Source organism: Rhipicephalus sanguineus, chromosome 6 (genome assembly GCF_013339695.2).
Source record: "Rhipicephalus sanguineus isolate Rsan-2018 chromosome 6, BIME_Rsan_1.4, whole genome shotgun sequence".
Lineage (NCBI taxonomy): Eukaryota > Metazoa > Arthropoda > Arachnida > Ixodida > Ixodidae > Rhipicephalus > Rhipicephalus sanguineus.
Genome location: NC_051181.1, coordinates 8583669 through 8599463, shown reverse-complemented (window position 1 = coordinate 8599463; position 15795 = coordinate 8583669). Strand labels below are relative to the sequence as shown.

The 15795-nt window shown below is 46.4% G+C and overlaps 1 protein-coding gene across 1 annotated transcript in view; it reads left to right on the top strand.

Annotated features, from left to right (window-relative positions):
• The window catches only part of LOC119395588 (kinesin-like protein KIFC1), a 273777-nt gene that overhangs the window by 57869 nt on the left and 200113 nt on the right, over positions 1-15795 (top strand). The window contains exons 5-6 of the mRNA XM_037662566.2: positions 2412-2554; positions 12980-13077. Of these exons, the coding sequence (XP_037518494.1) occupies positions 2412-2554; positions 12980-13077 (241 nt within the window). The remainder of the gene's footprint in view (positions 1-2411; positions 2555-12979; positions 13078-15795) is intronic.

Genomic DNA, 15795 nt, shown 5'->3' with positions numbered 1-15795 from the left:
GCACCTAAATCTAAGTACACGGGCCTTAAACATTTCACCTCCTTCGAAGTGTGGCCGCCGCGACTGGGATTCTCGCGTGATCTTAACAGAACAATCTGAAACAATCTCGAAGATTCCGAAACATCGCGGCGCGGCTTGAGCCGAGCACTGCTCATAATTTTTTTTTTTGTGATTCAAACCCAGTCACACCAAAATAAAGAAATAAGAGAAATAAGAAATAAGAGAGTATAGTTGCACAAATAGTCGCAGGACACCGCTGCTATTCACGCTGCTATTCACGCCACCTATAGCTCCGATTGGCGGGCGATTTGTAATGGTAAAACAAAAAAATTAAGGAGGCCTAAAAAAGTAAAAGAAATATACGTATAAATAAAATAGAAAAGCCGTTCTGTATCAAACATTCATTGTGAATAAGTATTGAAATGCGCTACAGGCGACACCCCTAATAGCTATGACAATTAGGCACGAAGTATTGTCAACTTACCTGTTAATGTAAGACAGCAAAAATATTTATTGCCTACGAAAAATTGACTGAAACGGCTCGTTGGGACGCTCATAAGAAAAACGAATAATTTGGCATAACAATGTTTCTCGAATCCCTTTTCTAAGAACTTGAAGATAGCTCCTAATTATTTCCAAAATTATAATGCAAGCTCAATTTCGCTGTTCTACTAAGCAATAAGCAGGATGTTTGGTACTGTATACTCACTTCGCGCACACATAATTACATATTTGCTTTCAACATCGCCCTGGCAGAACAGTAAACTCAAGTGAAATATAAATGCGTAAACAGTAGCAGAAATAAAGCAGGCAGTTCAAAGTAAGAATAAAGCAGAGAGCTTAATTTGGCAGCACGTTACAAGAGACATATTGCTGTGACCAGACCGAAAAAAAAAACTGTTCAGAGCCCTATGTAATGTACGGGATGCAAGAACAGGACAACTGAGCCTGCACTTGTGCTAACAATCAAATTATGATTTCAAAAACTCTTTGAAGATAGCAGGAACATAATAACAATAATCGTTAGGGTTTATGTCCTGAAACCATAGTACGATAATGAGGGGCGCCGCAGTGGAGGGCTCTGGAAATTTCGACTACCTGGAGTTTTTTAACGTGCACCTAAATCGAAGTACACAGGCCTAAAGTATTTTTGCCTCCATCGAAAATGCCACCGCCGTGGCCGGGATTAGATCGACAGCAGGAAAAAAAAGATAGGGTACACGAACATATATTCTGCTAGGTAAACGCTTCATCTATTAGATTAGCATCGGTACAAGTGGTGCTATAGTTAAGACCTTTTGACACAAGTCAATCGCATGTAAGTCGAACTTACATCGACAAGATCCTTCAAATCAGTGAAGTGTGAAAGCCACGAGACGCAAAGCAACCCTATGCTTCAGATTTCGTGAGGAAGCACTTTGCAGGGGAGCGGCATCAGAATTCGCGCGATAATCGCTGCACGCATTGTGGTATATGCGGCGCTGGACAGTGGATAAGGGTAACTATCATGGCACTGGCACACGAGAACAGAAAAAAATCGAGAAAAGAAAGGCACGTGAGCTAGGCATAAACGTTCGCGCGCTTGTTCTGTCGTGACTACGCGAGCGCTGTCATGTTGCTCTGCTCCACCAACAGGGACGCGCACACCTCATCGCCTTCCAGAAAGATAAGGATATGTCACTGCACTTACTTTTATTCATTCGGTTTAGTGGCACCAGTACCAGCTTGAGAAGCAGAGTTGAGCCAGCGATTATTGTTTGTACGGTGGTGTTTCTATAGGAGTATCTTGTATCTTAAGATACACGATACATTATTGAATGTATCGGAAATACAGATTACAGATACTCGTCTTGCGAGATGTATTGCGATACAGATACAAGATACCCAAAGAGTATCTAAGATAGTATCTGAGATACATGTATCTTCGATACTGCTCAGCACTGGTAACAGTGATTAAGCCATGCAAATTTTCCATTGAAAATTTCAAACAATGGAGTTTATGGCTGTGATGGAAGACCCAGCATGCTCCATTCGGAACATTCAGCTTGATGTTCTGGGTCACTTGTCGCTTCTGGCAAGTTCTACTGACGGCAGTGTTTTTCTTTTGAGTGTAAAAGAAACAAAAAGTATTTTAAACATAAAGTGCCTACACCGAGCGAGCAATGTTTAGCTGTACGTCAGCTGCTGTGATGGGCTAGCAGATTTCGCATTGCACTGCTGAGCGCAAGCATGCAGGTTCAGTGGAATGCAAAAACCATTTGTGTACTGGAGATGCGAGTTGGGCAAGTGGGTGCGAATGGACTTGAGGCATAGCTACAGCCTTTTTGCGCTGATTAGTTATGTGTGACTATGGCATAAACTGCGACCAGCGATGCATTGTTTTGTGTAGACCTGCCAACGTGTGTTTTCAGCCTCCTCCACTGTGGCTCTGTCAGCGTCCACAGCTGGCAAGCGCAAGCCCTGGGACCTGCAGGGTCGCCTGCATGACCTTGAGGAGCGCATGAAGTGCGTGACTGGGGAGAAGGAGCAGCTCAGCCAGCAGAGCACCAACAGGGTGAGCCTCCTAGTGTCTTTGCTAGTTTGCTCGTCTCGTCCCCAGTGCAGTTCCTAAAATAAGTTGTTCTCAGCAGGAAAATGTGTCATTTGTACTGCTCTGGTTTGAACAGGATAGGCAAAAAGGAAAAAGTGCAAGAGTATAGAACGCGGATCTTTGAACCAATGTAGCAGACAAGTGGCTCAAAGCCAGGGCTGGGCAAAGATACTTTGAAATTGTATCGCGATACAATACAAGATGCTCGGGCAAGAAGTATTTGAGACAGATACAAGATACTTCCGGAACTATTGTATCCGATACGATACTTACCAATTAAGATACTTCGATACACGTGCAAATTTGCTGTTATAGATGTATATAATGAAGCAGCAAATGCCTACGTACAAGGGTGTTCACTTGAAAATTTCTTAACTGCAACCAACTTTATTTCATTTTAACGATATACTTGTTTGTGTCACAAGACTTTGGTCTCTCTTGTTCAAGGTCTATAAGTTTCATTCCGAAACGACTTATTGGAATTTGTTTGGCTGCTTCACATGACTAGGTGGTTTTTGCTTGACACTTCTGTAATTGATGGGTATCGCCGCTCCGCTTGGCGACCAGCTAGCGGATTGCCATCTACTTGCAAGAACGTCATTAAGAAGCCCCCGCACGATGGCGCAAATACCACTGTGCAGACTTACCTTGTCCGCAAGCGTATTACTGTTTTCGTAATGCCGCATCAACGAACAGATGTAGAGAAGCAACAACGTTGGTAGCGATGTTGTTTGTGACGGATCGTGTGAAGACGATGAACTACATACGTGACAGGGGCGCGAGCGCGCGCCCCTGTCACGCTTTAGAAGGCATGTTTTAACTTTTTTTCGCTTCGTATGCGCCATATTTTTACCGTGATCGTGTCCGAAGTGTTCGTTGTAAAAGTAGGAGGCTTTGAAAAATGTTCGCTATATCTGGACGCAGCTTCAATGGTTAGCATAGGAAAATCGTAAGTGCACCCAAATGTGGTAGTTATAACCGATAGATCGTTATATGTGGGATCGTTATAAGTGGGTTCGACTGTAATAGAGTGGCTGCCTCCGAAGGCGACGAGCATGGGGCTGTACCGCTCCGGTGCCGCAGTGCCGCGCTTACGCAACGGAGCTTCCCACCGGCAAATGATGCTTATCTGCCACAGGATGGTAAAAGCGCTACCTTTTACCACGTGCGATGCCATCTCGGAACCCTCCCGACCTCTTGATCGTCGGCCCCGTGCTCAGCGTCCACAAAATCGGCTGCAGATGCGCAAGTCATTGTTTAGATACGTTAAATTAAAAAAACTCGCAGGGTACCTTATGCATTTGCCAAAGATGACTGCAAGCGAAAGCCATCTTCTTCTTCTTGTCAGTCGATGTACTGATTCTCCCGCGCCCCACTCCAGAAGCGTTCTGCACCTAACGCGGTTTTGCATGGTTTCTGTGACCGATCGCGGAGGCAATGCAAAACGACCATGACGTGTGAATATGTCATCATGTGACGTCATAATGACGCTACATACTTTGGCGATCTGTGACGTCATGATGACGTCATATGGTGGCACCATCACGTGACTATTCTGTTTTGCATTACTCGTGTTGACGCGGGACGCCGACGGGCAATCTTCCCATTTGATGAGGCATCTAGGGCTTTCGCCTTCGTAAGCTACATAAGCTTTGCATTAAGAAAAGACAATGACATTTAAGGGCTCTTACGAGCCCTTAAATGTCATCGTCTTTCGTTCATTCATAGCGAGGGTCTCGTTCTGGCAGACTTTATGCCTTCACGTTGTATGCGAGGGATTATTGGTCAGCTGCCAGTTCGTTAAAAAAAAAAAAAAAAAGGATCACGTGCTACGTGACGCCAACAGGCAGAAAAAGTGTTCCACACTCGCCGCTGTGGCTTCGACTGGCACTGACTAACACTCCTAGGCTTAAATGAACATATATACCCCATAAAGTGGATGGGAGGATGGCCGCCACCGTAGCTCAGTGGTAGAGCATCGGACGCGTTATTCGAAGGTCGCAGGTTCGGTCCCTGCCGGCAGCAAGTTATTGTTTCGTCCACTTTACTTTCTTCACACTTTATCCTAATTACAACGAATAACATCCCCTATACTTTCTTTGGCATTATTGTCTGTTAGTTCTCATTAATACAAGTTTTGCATTGCTTCATAAGCTACGTAAATTTTGCATTGCCTCCGTGATTGGCCCACCGATCACGGAGGCAATGCAAAGGGACTATGTCGTGTGAACACGTCATAATGTGACATCACGTTATGTCACGTCATGGTGATGTCATAATGAAGTTACAAATTTAGATGTGTGACGTCATGGTGACGTCATCACGTGACAATTATTTTTTGCGTCACTCGTCTTGACGCCGCCGACGGTCAATCTTCCCGTTTGAAGAGGAATCTAAGGCTTTCGCCTCCATAAGCTACGCGACATTTGCTGGTGGACGTACATAGCAAGAGAGCCAAATGCTGCGGCTGTGTGCTGCATTTATGTTGGCAATAACATTTTTTCAGTCAAGCTTGCGTTCCCTGTCACAAACATGTCCTAAAAAGCCCAAATTTATTTGTGCCACTCTCAAACTCATGTTGGGCCTCTTCAACCCCATGTATTTTCTTGGAGACTCATTTATTTACGTGGGAAAGATGCCACCCTGTTGGCGTTAGACACGACACTGATGCCAAAATTGCTGGGGTACTCGCCAAATAATTACTATCCTGTTTTGCGGCTGCTGGTCGCTGCAATAACTTCTATTTTATTCACCGCTGTTTCAAGTTCATGTGGGTCCTAGTTCACAGCCGACGTTTGCAGAACAAGTCCGGCAATCGTTACTGGGGTATTTTCTTTCTTTTTCTTGGCGTTGCATGCTACTACATGCTCGGTCTCATAGACTGGTTCTCCTTCCACCAGCAATCTCGAAGTGGTGAAGCTTTGGTCTATGAATTTGTTGATGACAGAGAGCGGCAAGTTCACTGGAATGCAAAGGGAACGATAATTAAGGAGCATTAAAAAAAGAAGTCACATTTGCTCACGTGTTGTGTGAGCACCAAACGAAACGAATGCACTGAATAAAGAAACAGAAGCAGCGGCATTTGCCAGCTAAGAAGACCGATCAATACGCAGTGCGAGACAACTTGTCAAATGACATTGAAACGTACCCGAATTAGGCCGAAAAAAAAAAACAACGCTGAATCGTCGGGACGGCACATCACAAAGTAGGCATGCGCACCGAAGCCGCAGTTGTAACGAAATTGTTTTTGAACTGCTGATAGCGTCCGCGCAACAGTAGTTGTTTGTGTACTCACAAATTCTCATATTTTGTGGCCTAAAGTTCACAGCGTGGTGCCAAAACGCGCTCGTAGCAAAAGCGAAACCATTAGTACGAACATACATGCAGACGCTCATACATGCAGAGGCACCGTCAGTCGTCGCGAACCCGTGCGATCGCTGGCTTGAGGCTTCTTTCTGTTATGCTCTGTTTGGTTATACAGGCAGTCTACTCTAACGAGATATTTCACATAGTTTGCACTCAGCGAGTGACTACCTTTCACGCAAGAAGCTGGTTCAGGGGTCTCCAAAGCGGTGACTGCTTGAAGCGGGTGCTCGGTTTTCTGCAAAGAGACAGTGACTGTAGACTGTCTTGTGCTTTCAGTTCGTAGAAAATGATTATTTTGACAGTAAAGAACACAGTTCCTTTCGAAAGTACTTACAGAAATGCCCTGGAGGGCTTCCGCGAGGTGTTTTTGTAGAGCGCCGACAACAAAACCTATGGGGAGCACGCCGGCGGTATCCTACCTAGCACGCAATCGAGGCTCATCCGATAGAGGGCGACTCCGTAACTCCTCGTGGCCAATATTGTCATGCAGTAGTGACGGCGAAGAAGCAAGCGCTACTGGTACAGTAAAACCTCATTAACCCGGATCTCACGGGACCGGCGAAAATGTCCGAGTTAACCGAATTCCGGATTATCGAATGGACCATGAAAACAAAAAGGAAATGTGCTCGGCACAGACAAACCTTTATTTCATGAAAAACTGCGTTATTTTTGTCTACCTCGTTGTCTGAATTTGTGCTAGAACGATCTTCTTCAACCCCATCAGGTGGTGGTGTGCATGCTCGCTGTTGCGAGAACTGACACAGAACCCCTCGAGGACAGCGAGGGCTTCGGCGGCCCCCTCCCCTCCCCTGGCGTCCCTTCATGCTCCTTAGGAAAGACGGGCGGGGTGTTTCTTCTGTTTGATGAGCAGGTCTCGCACATGGGATGATGCTATTGCATGTGCCCTCCACATGACAGAGACGGCCGGCTCGTTTCACCGCCACTTAAGCCGTGTTCGTCGCCAGTGCTCGCGGGTAGAACATGCCAGGAGGGGGTTGTGGGGTTCGCCCCCCCCCCCCCCCCGAGAATTTCCACTTTTGCTTGCGTATATATGCACGCACACATACAAATGCACCCGCGAACATACATAAAATATGGTTGACCCCCCCCCCCCCCCACCCCGTAAAAAATTTCTGGCTACGCTCCTGGAACATAGGATGCGCGGGGTGATGTTATCAATTTGGACTTTATGTGGAAAGTGACGGCGACAGCAAAAACTTGTCTAGGGTGTCCGTCTAATTGCCATTGCAATGAAAAAATAAATTGAGCCATTCCATTCTCTGAGGTGGATGACCAGTGAAGCTGTTTAGCGCACGGCACTGAGGTGACATGATGGAGGCCATTTTAGTCTGTAAGGCCAGCTTGTTAACGGCCAGCCTGTTAATGTTCAATACATAATATTAATGCGAAAGCCTTAGATGCCTCATCACATGCGAAAATTGACTGCCGGCGTCGTCAACACGAACGATGCAAAAAATCACGTGACGACGTCATTGTGAAGTCATAGATGCCAAAACTTGCGAGGTCATCATGACGTTGCATGATGGCATCATCACGTGACATAGTCGCTTATTAGGTAATTATTGAAAATTTGACGTCGATATAATATACACGGTAAAATACCTTGTGGCTTTCGTTTTCAAGTCGTCTTTGGGAAATATATCATGGACTCTGTAAGTATTCTATTTAGAGTGCAACGTGGGAGGCATCCCACCAGATGCGACGGCCTCCGTTGAACGCACTCTCGGACACCTTCGCGGAAGCTATAGTCGGGTACAACTTTAGAAGGCAGCGGCATTTTCCCCTCAAAGGTGGATGCACACGAGCCGGACGGCCGGGGACCCCGCCGACTCACAATTTTTGGAGCGGGGCTATTTCTATAGTCGCGCAGGCAGTTGGCTGCTGTGCTTCGGTCATCTGGGTGGGGCCTCCCCCGTCTTCTAAAGTTGTACCTGACTATAGACTTGAAACGGATCTCCGTCTTCCAGGTAACCCGGCGCATGTGGAAACGATACTCTGGAAGCACTGCGAGAATGCACAGGGAGGCCTCGGAGAGAGGGTAGGGAGTGCCGGAGGATGTTGGCTTTTTTGAGGCTATCTAAGTGACGTCATGTTGCGCCCCGCAGTACAATCGATCGAGAAGACAATGAACCTGGCTTTCGCCTTGGAGTCGTCTTGGGGGAACGCATTAAGGACAGTGTGACCCTTTGGCATTGAGTCACTGTTGTACGTCGCGGCGTTTGTCTACCACGTCTGCTGATAACCACATCGATGTATTTAGAGTGTTATTTCATAGAGTACAATTTGATTGATCTAGCACTCTTGCTTGAATGTAAATGGAACTTGCTTCTCCAGTGTACTTCAAGTTGTGAGATTGGCTACTCCAGATTGCTCCCAGATGCAAAATTACCGGCTCCAAAGTACTCCAAGATGGAAATTTTCACTGCTCCAAAGTGCTCTAAAATGGAAATTTTGCTGCTCCAAAAATTGCTCCAAATCAGAAGTCCTCACTAGCATCACTAACTGAAGTTAGCCTGGTGAGGGGCCCTTTACAAGAAATTTAATCTTTTGGTTGTCGTCAGCCTACCTTGTGTCCACTGCAGGCTGAAGGCCTCTCCTAATTAGAGGAAAAACTGTAATGACGCAAAGAAGACGGGGACGAAGCGAAGACACGAACAGACAGACACGGGCGCCAACTTCCAACTGTTTATTCTCAGAAACCGCGCCGATTTATATACGCTGCCGAACAAGGTAATCCCATAACAGAAATTGAGTCATCGCAGAACTAACAATTCATCATGAGCCATAAATACAGGTACAAGGCATGCGCCGGAACTGCACTAACGCGATCGAACTATGAAAACATGCCAGCACCTATGAACACGTGCCAACCCTAGTGAGAGGCAAAATGAATAGCGCACAATCTAAACTCTACATGTCTAAATGCTATCTTTCAAAAAGATAGCTTCTTTCTCGCTTAGATCGAGTGAAGGGGCACTAACACACTGGCTACCTGCCCTCTTTATTAGAAACGCTTCAATTGTCTCCCTTTCAGTGCGGCTGTTTGCTCTCCTAAGAAACGTGGTTTGGCTGAAGTGTGGCGCACAACCACAGCGCTTGCAGTGGTCAGCCAAGTGCCCGCCCATGTTGCTGCTAACCGCCAAGCGGTGCTCCCTTGCACGATCGTTGAAACACCGGCCTGTTTGGCCGATGTACACCCTACCGCAGCTTAGGGGAATATTATAAACCACATTGCTGACACACTCGGTGTATCGCGTGGCGTGCTTCTTGGAGCAAGCAGCCGGCTGCTTATCCGCCATCAAAGGGCAAATCCTGGCCAGTTTGCATGGAGCGGAAAATACAATGCGCACACTATATCTGGCTGCGATCTTCTTTATATTGTGCGAGAGCCGGTGAACGTAGGGAATTACGTGCGTACTCATCTTTTCTTTTGGCTCCTGCACTTTTCTTCCACGTTTCAACTTCTTCAAGAGGCTTTCGCACACACCCGTGACAACGGAGGGAGGAAATCCAGCGTCTTTCAGCCTGTTTATCTGATTACTAAATCCCGTAACAAGACGGTGCTCACATGACTTAATCAAAGCTGAATTGAGGCATGTGATAGCTATGCCTCTCTTGATTAGCTTAGAATGTGCGCTGTCATACGGCAAAAGGCTCTTCTTAGTCCTAGGGTTATACATCCAGCACAGGCGGTCCTTCGTGAAACTAAGTTTAACATCCAGAAATTGAATGGAATTGTCTTGAGGCAATTCCGAAGTGAATTCTAGTCCGCCAGATTCTTTTAAAAAAATGTTAGTTAATTCTGCAACAGCTACGTCAAGGCTACTGTCGGGTAAACTTAAAAACACAAGATAGTCGTCAACGTATCTGTAAATCTTAACAACACTGCTGTTGTCGGTTTTGGCATGAATGCGTTTGTCAATGGATGAAAGAAAGATGTCGCACAAAACCGGGGCCACAGATTAGCCGATGCAGATGCCGTTTTTCTGAACATAATATGAACCGTTAAAACACACGATGGTGGAATGCAAATAAAATCGTAAAAACTCTAAAAATTGATCCGTACTCATCCCAGCATAGTTCTTTAAGTCTACTTCACCCGACGCCTCGATGGACTCGCGAACTGCATCAAACAGACCACTCTGCGGTACGGAATAAAATAAGTCCTGCACATCAAAAGAAAAAGCAGTCCTGGCGGTTGCCAACTTGCCTTGCGCTAGATCTTGTACTAGGTCTGTCGAACTGCGCACCAAGAACGGGTCCTGTACGTCCAGCTTGCCGAGGCATCGTTGCAGATAGCTGCTGACCTCGTCTTGCCACGTGCCCTTCTCGGAGACGATCACTCTGAGCGGACACTCTGACTTGTGAGTCTTGCCGGTGAAAAAGACATCAAGGCTATCTTTTACAGACTTGCTTACTTCTTTTTGAAGGTGCTTCAAATTTCTTTCCTTTAGCAAGCGTAGAGCCAAAGATTTTTGCTTTTTAGGCAAGACGGTTGACGGTTTGAAATTCTTCTGAATCGCCTCTTGGGCTTTCGCATCGAACAGTCCCTTTGGCATCAAGACAAACCCACCCTCCTTATCAGCTTCGACAACGGCAAGACCTTCCTCTTTTAAACACTTCACAATTTTCTTAATCGGGGGTTTCTTTCCTGGCTTGTCACTCACCGTGCGCAGTAGGCAGTCGACTCCGTCAGCAATGGCCCGTTCCCGATCTGGCTCGGACGCGCGACTCGCAACATCCCGTACCATGGCCACAAGTTGCGACCGCGTCGCGGAAGGCTGGTAGCTGTATTTCGGTCCATTTTCTAACACATGTTGAACGCCGCGAGGAACTGAAGCACCTCCAAGAACTGTTACAGAAGACGTGCCTGCAACTGCCCGCTCTCGCCGTGGAAGTCAGAGTCGGGTTCGCTGCCAAAGGAATTCTGTGCTTTGCGCCGCCAACTTTGCGTCATTACATTTCTTTGCGTCATTACAGTTTTTCCTCAAGTTATGAACCAACTAGCTCAGCAACAAGCCCTGTTGACTCTCCTAATTAACCTCATCTTGTGCAAGCTGAGTTCATTTTATTTGGCATACTTCTTAATTTTGTCTGCCATCTTCTGCTGTGGTCCACTCCCTGGCCATCGCTTGTCAGTCCTACTATAGAGACCTACTCCATCTTTTGTAAACAGCAGTAGGTGCCGTCAACATATTTGCTCATAGTGAGCTTTAGGCTCACTATGATCACGTGACAACAGGCACAGCAGCTGCAAAGCTGCCTCCGGGCACTGCGACAGAGCAAGTGTTAGTGGCCCCAAGAACGACTCTGAAAGGAACATATAAAAAATTAGGGGGACGTGCCACTCTACCTCTGAGAACCTCCTCAAAACATCGGGTATCTGAACGCCACGAGTGGGACTGATTCGCTAGATGTCATCAGGTTGCTGCACTCGGTCACACGTGTACATTTCAGTTTAACTAATGCAAGAACCCTAGCCAAGCACGACGCTCTTGGGTACGGTACGAAAATGCATGGAGGAAAATTACAAACAAGTCCATACTCTTTAGCGGTAAATCGTCGCACATAAGGGTCATTCCAAATGAAATGTCCCAGCCCAAAATTCGAGCACCAGCGATTCTATGGAAAAAAATTGAGCTAGAAGGTAACTGTGTGAGAGTGATTTTGGTAAAGTATTTTCATTCAGAAAAATTTTCTGGTCATGTGACGGCCCCTTGAATATTCTGACGAGAAGGAAAAGTTGGATGGGAATATATTATGCGTATTCACCCTTGAAACTGGGTACAATGACACATAGTGTTTTAAACCATTCTATTGTCATTGTTCTTTCACGTGACATCACAAGTAAAACCATATTAATTTTTCGGCTTAAATAGGCTTAGCAAAGAAGCAAGAAAACGTGCAAATTCAGACAATTTTCGTAAAACCGACGGCAATGTTTCAGCCGCAAAAAACTTTTAGCTATTTTACCAGTAAATGTAGTATCTGCTAAAAATATTTTCAACCTTTGTCAACAAGCGTTTATTGAGAAAAATGCTTGCAAAGTTGACAAAAAATTACTTTTTGGGGAGATTCAGTCGTAAATTAAGCACTGAGGCCCTCGTGATAAAAATATGAGGGTTCTGTATATGCACTTGTGATGTGGAAATTTTTATTCCTGTAAATTTGGGGAGCGGCTCATTCGTGCATGTCTCGAAGCATTGCTGGCCTTTTCTCTCGTGCAGCACACATGGTTCACTATCATGGGGCCCATAAGGCGTGACACCTGTATCGTAGCGTGCAAAAGAAATTTTTAAGGGCACCACCTGCTGTCTCCTGTTTACTGTAGGATGATGGGCTCTCCCAGTGACCCACCCGGTCCTAAGTGAAGGGGGTTCGCTCTATGCACGGCTGGTGGTGCTGAAGCCCAGCTCCGGTCCCAGCCGCCATGCACACGTCCCCTTCCCGTAGTACACAGCCACGGCGGGTTCGGGCAAATAAGGCAACGGGCCTATATGTTATATATGCGCATTTTTTCCCAGCTCTATGGTACGGACCCTCAGGTTGTCAAAATCAACTGGGAGTCCCCCACCTCTGCGGTGTGCCTCGCAACTCCTTCAGGCACGAATTATGAGGCACAGTCTGCAAATGTCAAATTTGCGCAACATAATTCCAAGCCATTAGATATCACATTCCAAGAAAGAAAACAAAGTAATATGTTGTTTTCTGTACTTTCAGTAATTAAATATTTGAGTATTCTGCAGTCAGTAATGTTCCATTTTTACATAAAAGAATCAAATTGTAGCTTGGAAATGCCTGCACAATTTCATTTTAGTTGTATTCATTTCGTGCAAAACAAAACCTGCCTGTGTGCAATGTATCTTGCTGTGTGTTGGCCGCCAGTCCAAGGAGCTGTCATAAACAAGTTGTGCCCACATGCGTGAACCACCTTAAAATCCAATTTCAATTTCTTGCGTGAATGACTGCACTGAGTAAAGTATTCCTCCATTGTTGTTTCAGCTGCAAGAACTCGAGCAAGTTCAAGTGGAGCTGCAGGCTGAACGGACGAAAAATGGCCAGCTGACTGCCAGTGTTGCCCAACTGGAATCGACCCTCAGGTTGGTCGATGCATCTTATGCCACGGTGCTGTGAAAAACTCCTTCACCACGAGTGTACTTTCAGCACGAAGAGGCCAAGACGAGACAGAGGACGACACACTGCGCTGTCTTGCAACATAGCTTTATTGCTGCAGCCTTTTCATGCGTTTACATACGTGAGGGTGCATGCACAGTAGAAAGGGGGGCATTGATAGAGCACACATGTCTGAGGTAAGTACTGTCACCACGAAAACTGCAAAGAATTGTAAAAATCTTGTCACGATCAGCCCAAAAAGTTGATTTCACAAGGAGTGAAGGCAACTGAGGGGGGCTCAAGGAGTATCAATGCCCCCTTTCTTCTGCGTATGCACCCTCATGTAAGTAAATGCATGAAACGGCTGCAGCAATAAAACTACATTGCAAGACAGCGCAGTGTGTCGTCCTCTCTCTCGTCCTGGTCTCTTCGTGCCGGTACAGTCAAACCCATTTATAACGAACTCCAAAGTGCCGCGAAAACTGGTCGTGATACCAGTAGTTCGTTGTAAATGCACTTCCCCTCAAGAACAGCGACCAAGCCTATCTTTTTTTTTTGTGCACATTTTTATTGAAAAGTGCTAAGAACCCCTCTGGTGAGAAGTTAGGCCTTTTTGCATTGTGAAGCAACGCCTGCTGCTTGCACGAGTGAATTAAACCGCCTTTGCAGTGAACCGACACTGTTTCGCTGAACCGCGGTACTGCCACGTGGAGCCGATCATCCCTGGCCAGTTGCGTGCAGTGCCTCGCCCACTTGGCTCACTCCATCATTGCCGGGCCGCTTGCTGTACTAGGCGCATTTGTGCGTGCTTCACTTCGGATCGTGCGCAGGTGCGCGAGTAGCCTGTTCGTTCAACGTGGCGAGGCTTGCGGCTGAGGCTGTGGTGGCACCTTAAGTGGCTGCTGAAGTATTTGACGAACGGTCTCTGCTCTCGAATCCACTTGAGGTTGCGATCTGGGGAAGAGATTCTTCTGCAGGTCCTCGTGCACGACTGCTCTGATCGTTTCATGCAGGTTGTTGGTTCCCAGCGCTTAAACATCCCCGTAGCTCGGTGTGGGCATGCGGCGGTTATACTAGGCTTGTGCAAATAGTAAATTTTAGGTCCGAAGCGAATTCGAAGCAAATAGTGATTTGGTCGAAGCGAATTTGAATAGTTTATATTGCATATTATAAAGAAAAAGGAGCATATTTGTCATGACCCAACTAACCAGCGCAATATTTTTAAAGTTGAAACAAGACATATGCACATGCCATTCTTTTTAGTTCAAAGGGTAGTGGAAGCAACTTTGAGTAGTAGCAGGATTTGACTTTTGGTAGAGTGCAAGTGATAACCTGTAAAATATGTTACGTTTTCAAGTTTACTATACTTAGAGCGAATAAGCTGGTATAACAAGCTTTTAAACTTCAAAAATGATGAACCATTGTGAGGGTAATTTCAAAATCCCGCATGATTAGAAGGATTTCTGCAACCCCATATTTTGCAATGTAAATTTGAGTGGATAATTTCAAGCGGCGGTCAGTACCAGCCCGGTTAATTCGAAAAGTTTGGGTGGCATGTGCCAATTCCCCGATCCCGATTTAGCCTCTAATCCGCAGAAGCGATGTCCCTTAGGAGCCACAAGGCAATGCAGTGTAGCGATACTGAGTGACAAGTAAAGCATCCTAGCCTCGCTGGTGCCAACGCAAGAAAAAAACTAAACAAAAGGCGGTCTTGTGGTCAGCTGAAATGTGTGCCCGCGGAAAAGACGTGCTTCACTGCAACACAGCGGTGACACGAGGGCAGCATGATGCATGCTTCTCTCAACGCCAGTGCGTCATGATTTACCCATTCTTTCTGGGAACATAGAGAAATTAATAAAGGGGGCGGTCTGACGGAATTCGCAATGTATGCGAACTTCCGATTGGCGGTTGTTCCGGCAATTTGCGCACTTGCACTGCTGACGGAGTACTTGCCTGCAACGCCTACTTCGAAAACTCATTTCGAAAACTTCAATGATCCTCTTTTCCACCCAGAACACATCGCGAATTCTGTCACACTAGTCATTATTAAATTCTTTAACAGAAGGAATGGGCGATTGGTCACATAATGATGCGCTGACGCTGCGAGGAGCAGGTGACATGCTGCCTACGTGTCACCACTGTGCTGCAGCGAAGCATGTCTTTTTTTCCGCAGCCACGCATTTCAGTTGACCACGAGACTGTTTTTTTTTTCTTTTTTTTCTTGCGCTGGCAGCATTGAGGCCCACCGTTTCCCCGGTTTAGCGGCAAAATTGGGGCGAGGTATTGCTGGAAAACATAACCCTTGTAGGTGCAAACTAGCAGGCACAGCAACAGCCACCTCAGATTACTTCCAGTAATTCAAAGTTCTTGCATCCCGCTTTTTGTATGTTTCAGTGATTCCACTCCTGCGCCAACTGCGCCAAAGTGCGCCAAATTGTATTTACTGCGCCATCCTGATAATATCGACGAAATTTGCGCCAAACTGCGCCAAAGTCTCGGGTTTGGAGGCGTCTATCACCGGCAATCGCACCGCCGGCGCGTCAGAACATGTGCAGCTCGATCTTGGGGCTGCCAATAAAGTCGCAATCATGGACCAAGAATTATTCCGCTGAATAAATAGCGCTCGCGCGTGCGTTCCGAGTAAGCCACGATGCCATGCACGGTGCCGACGCAGCTTCTGTTCTGCAAGTCGGCTCGACAGCAAA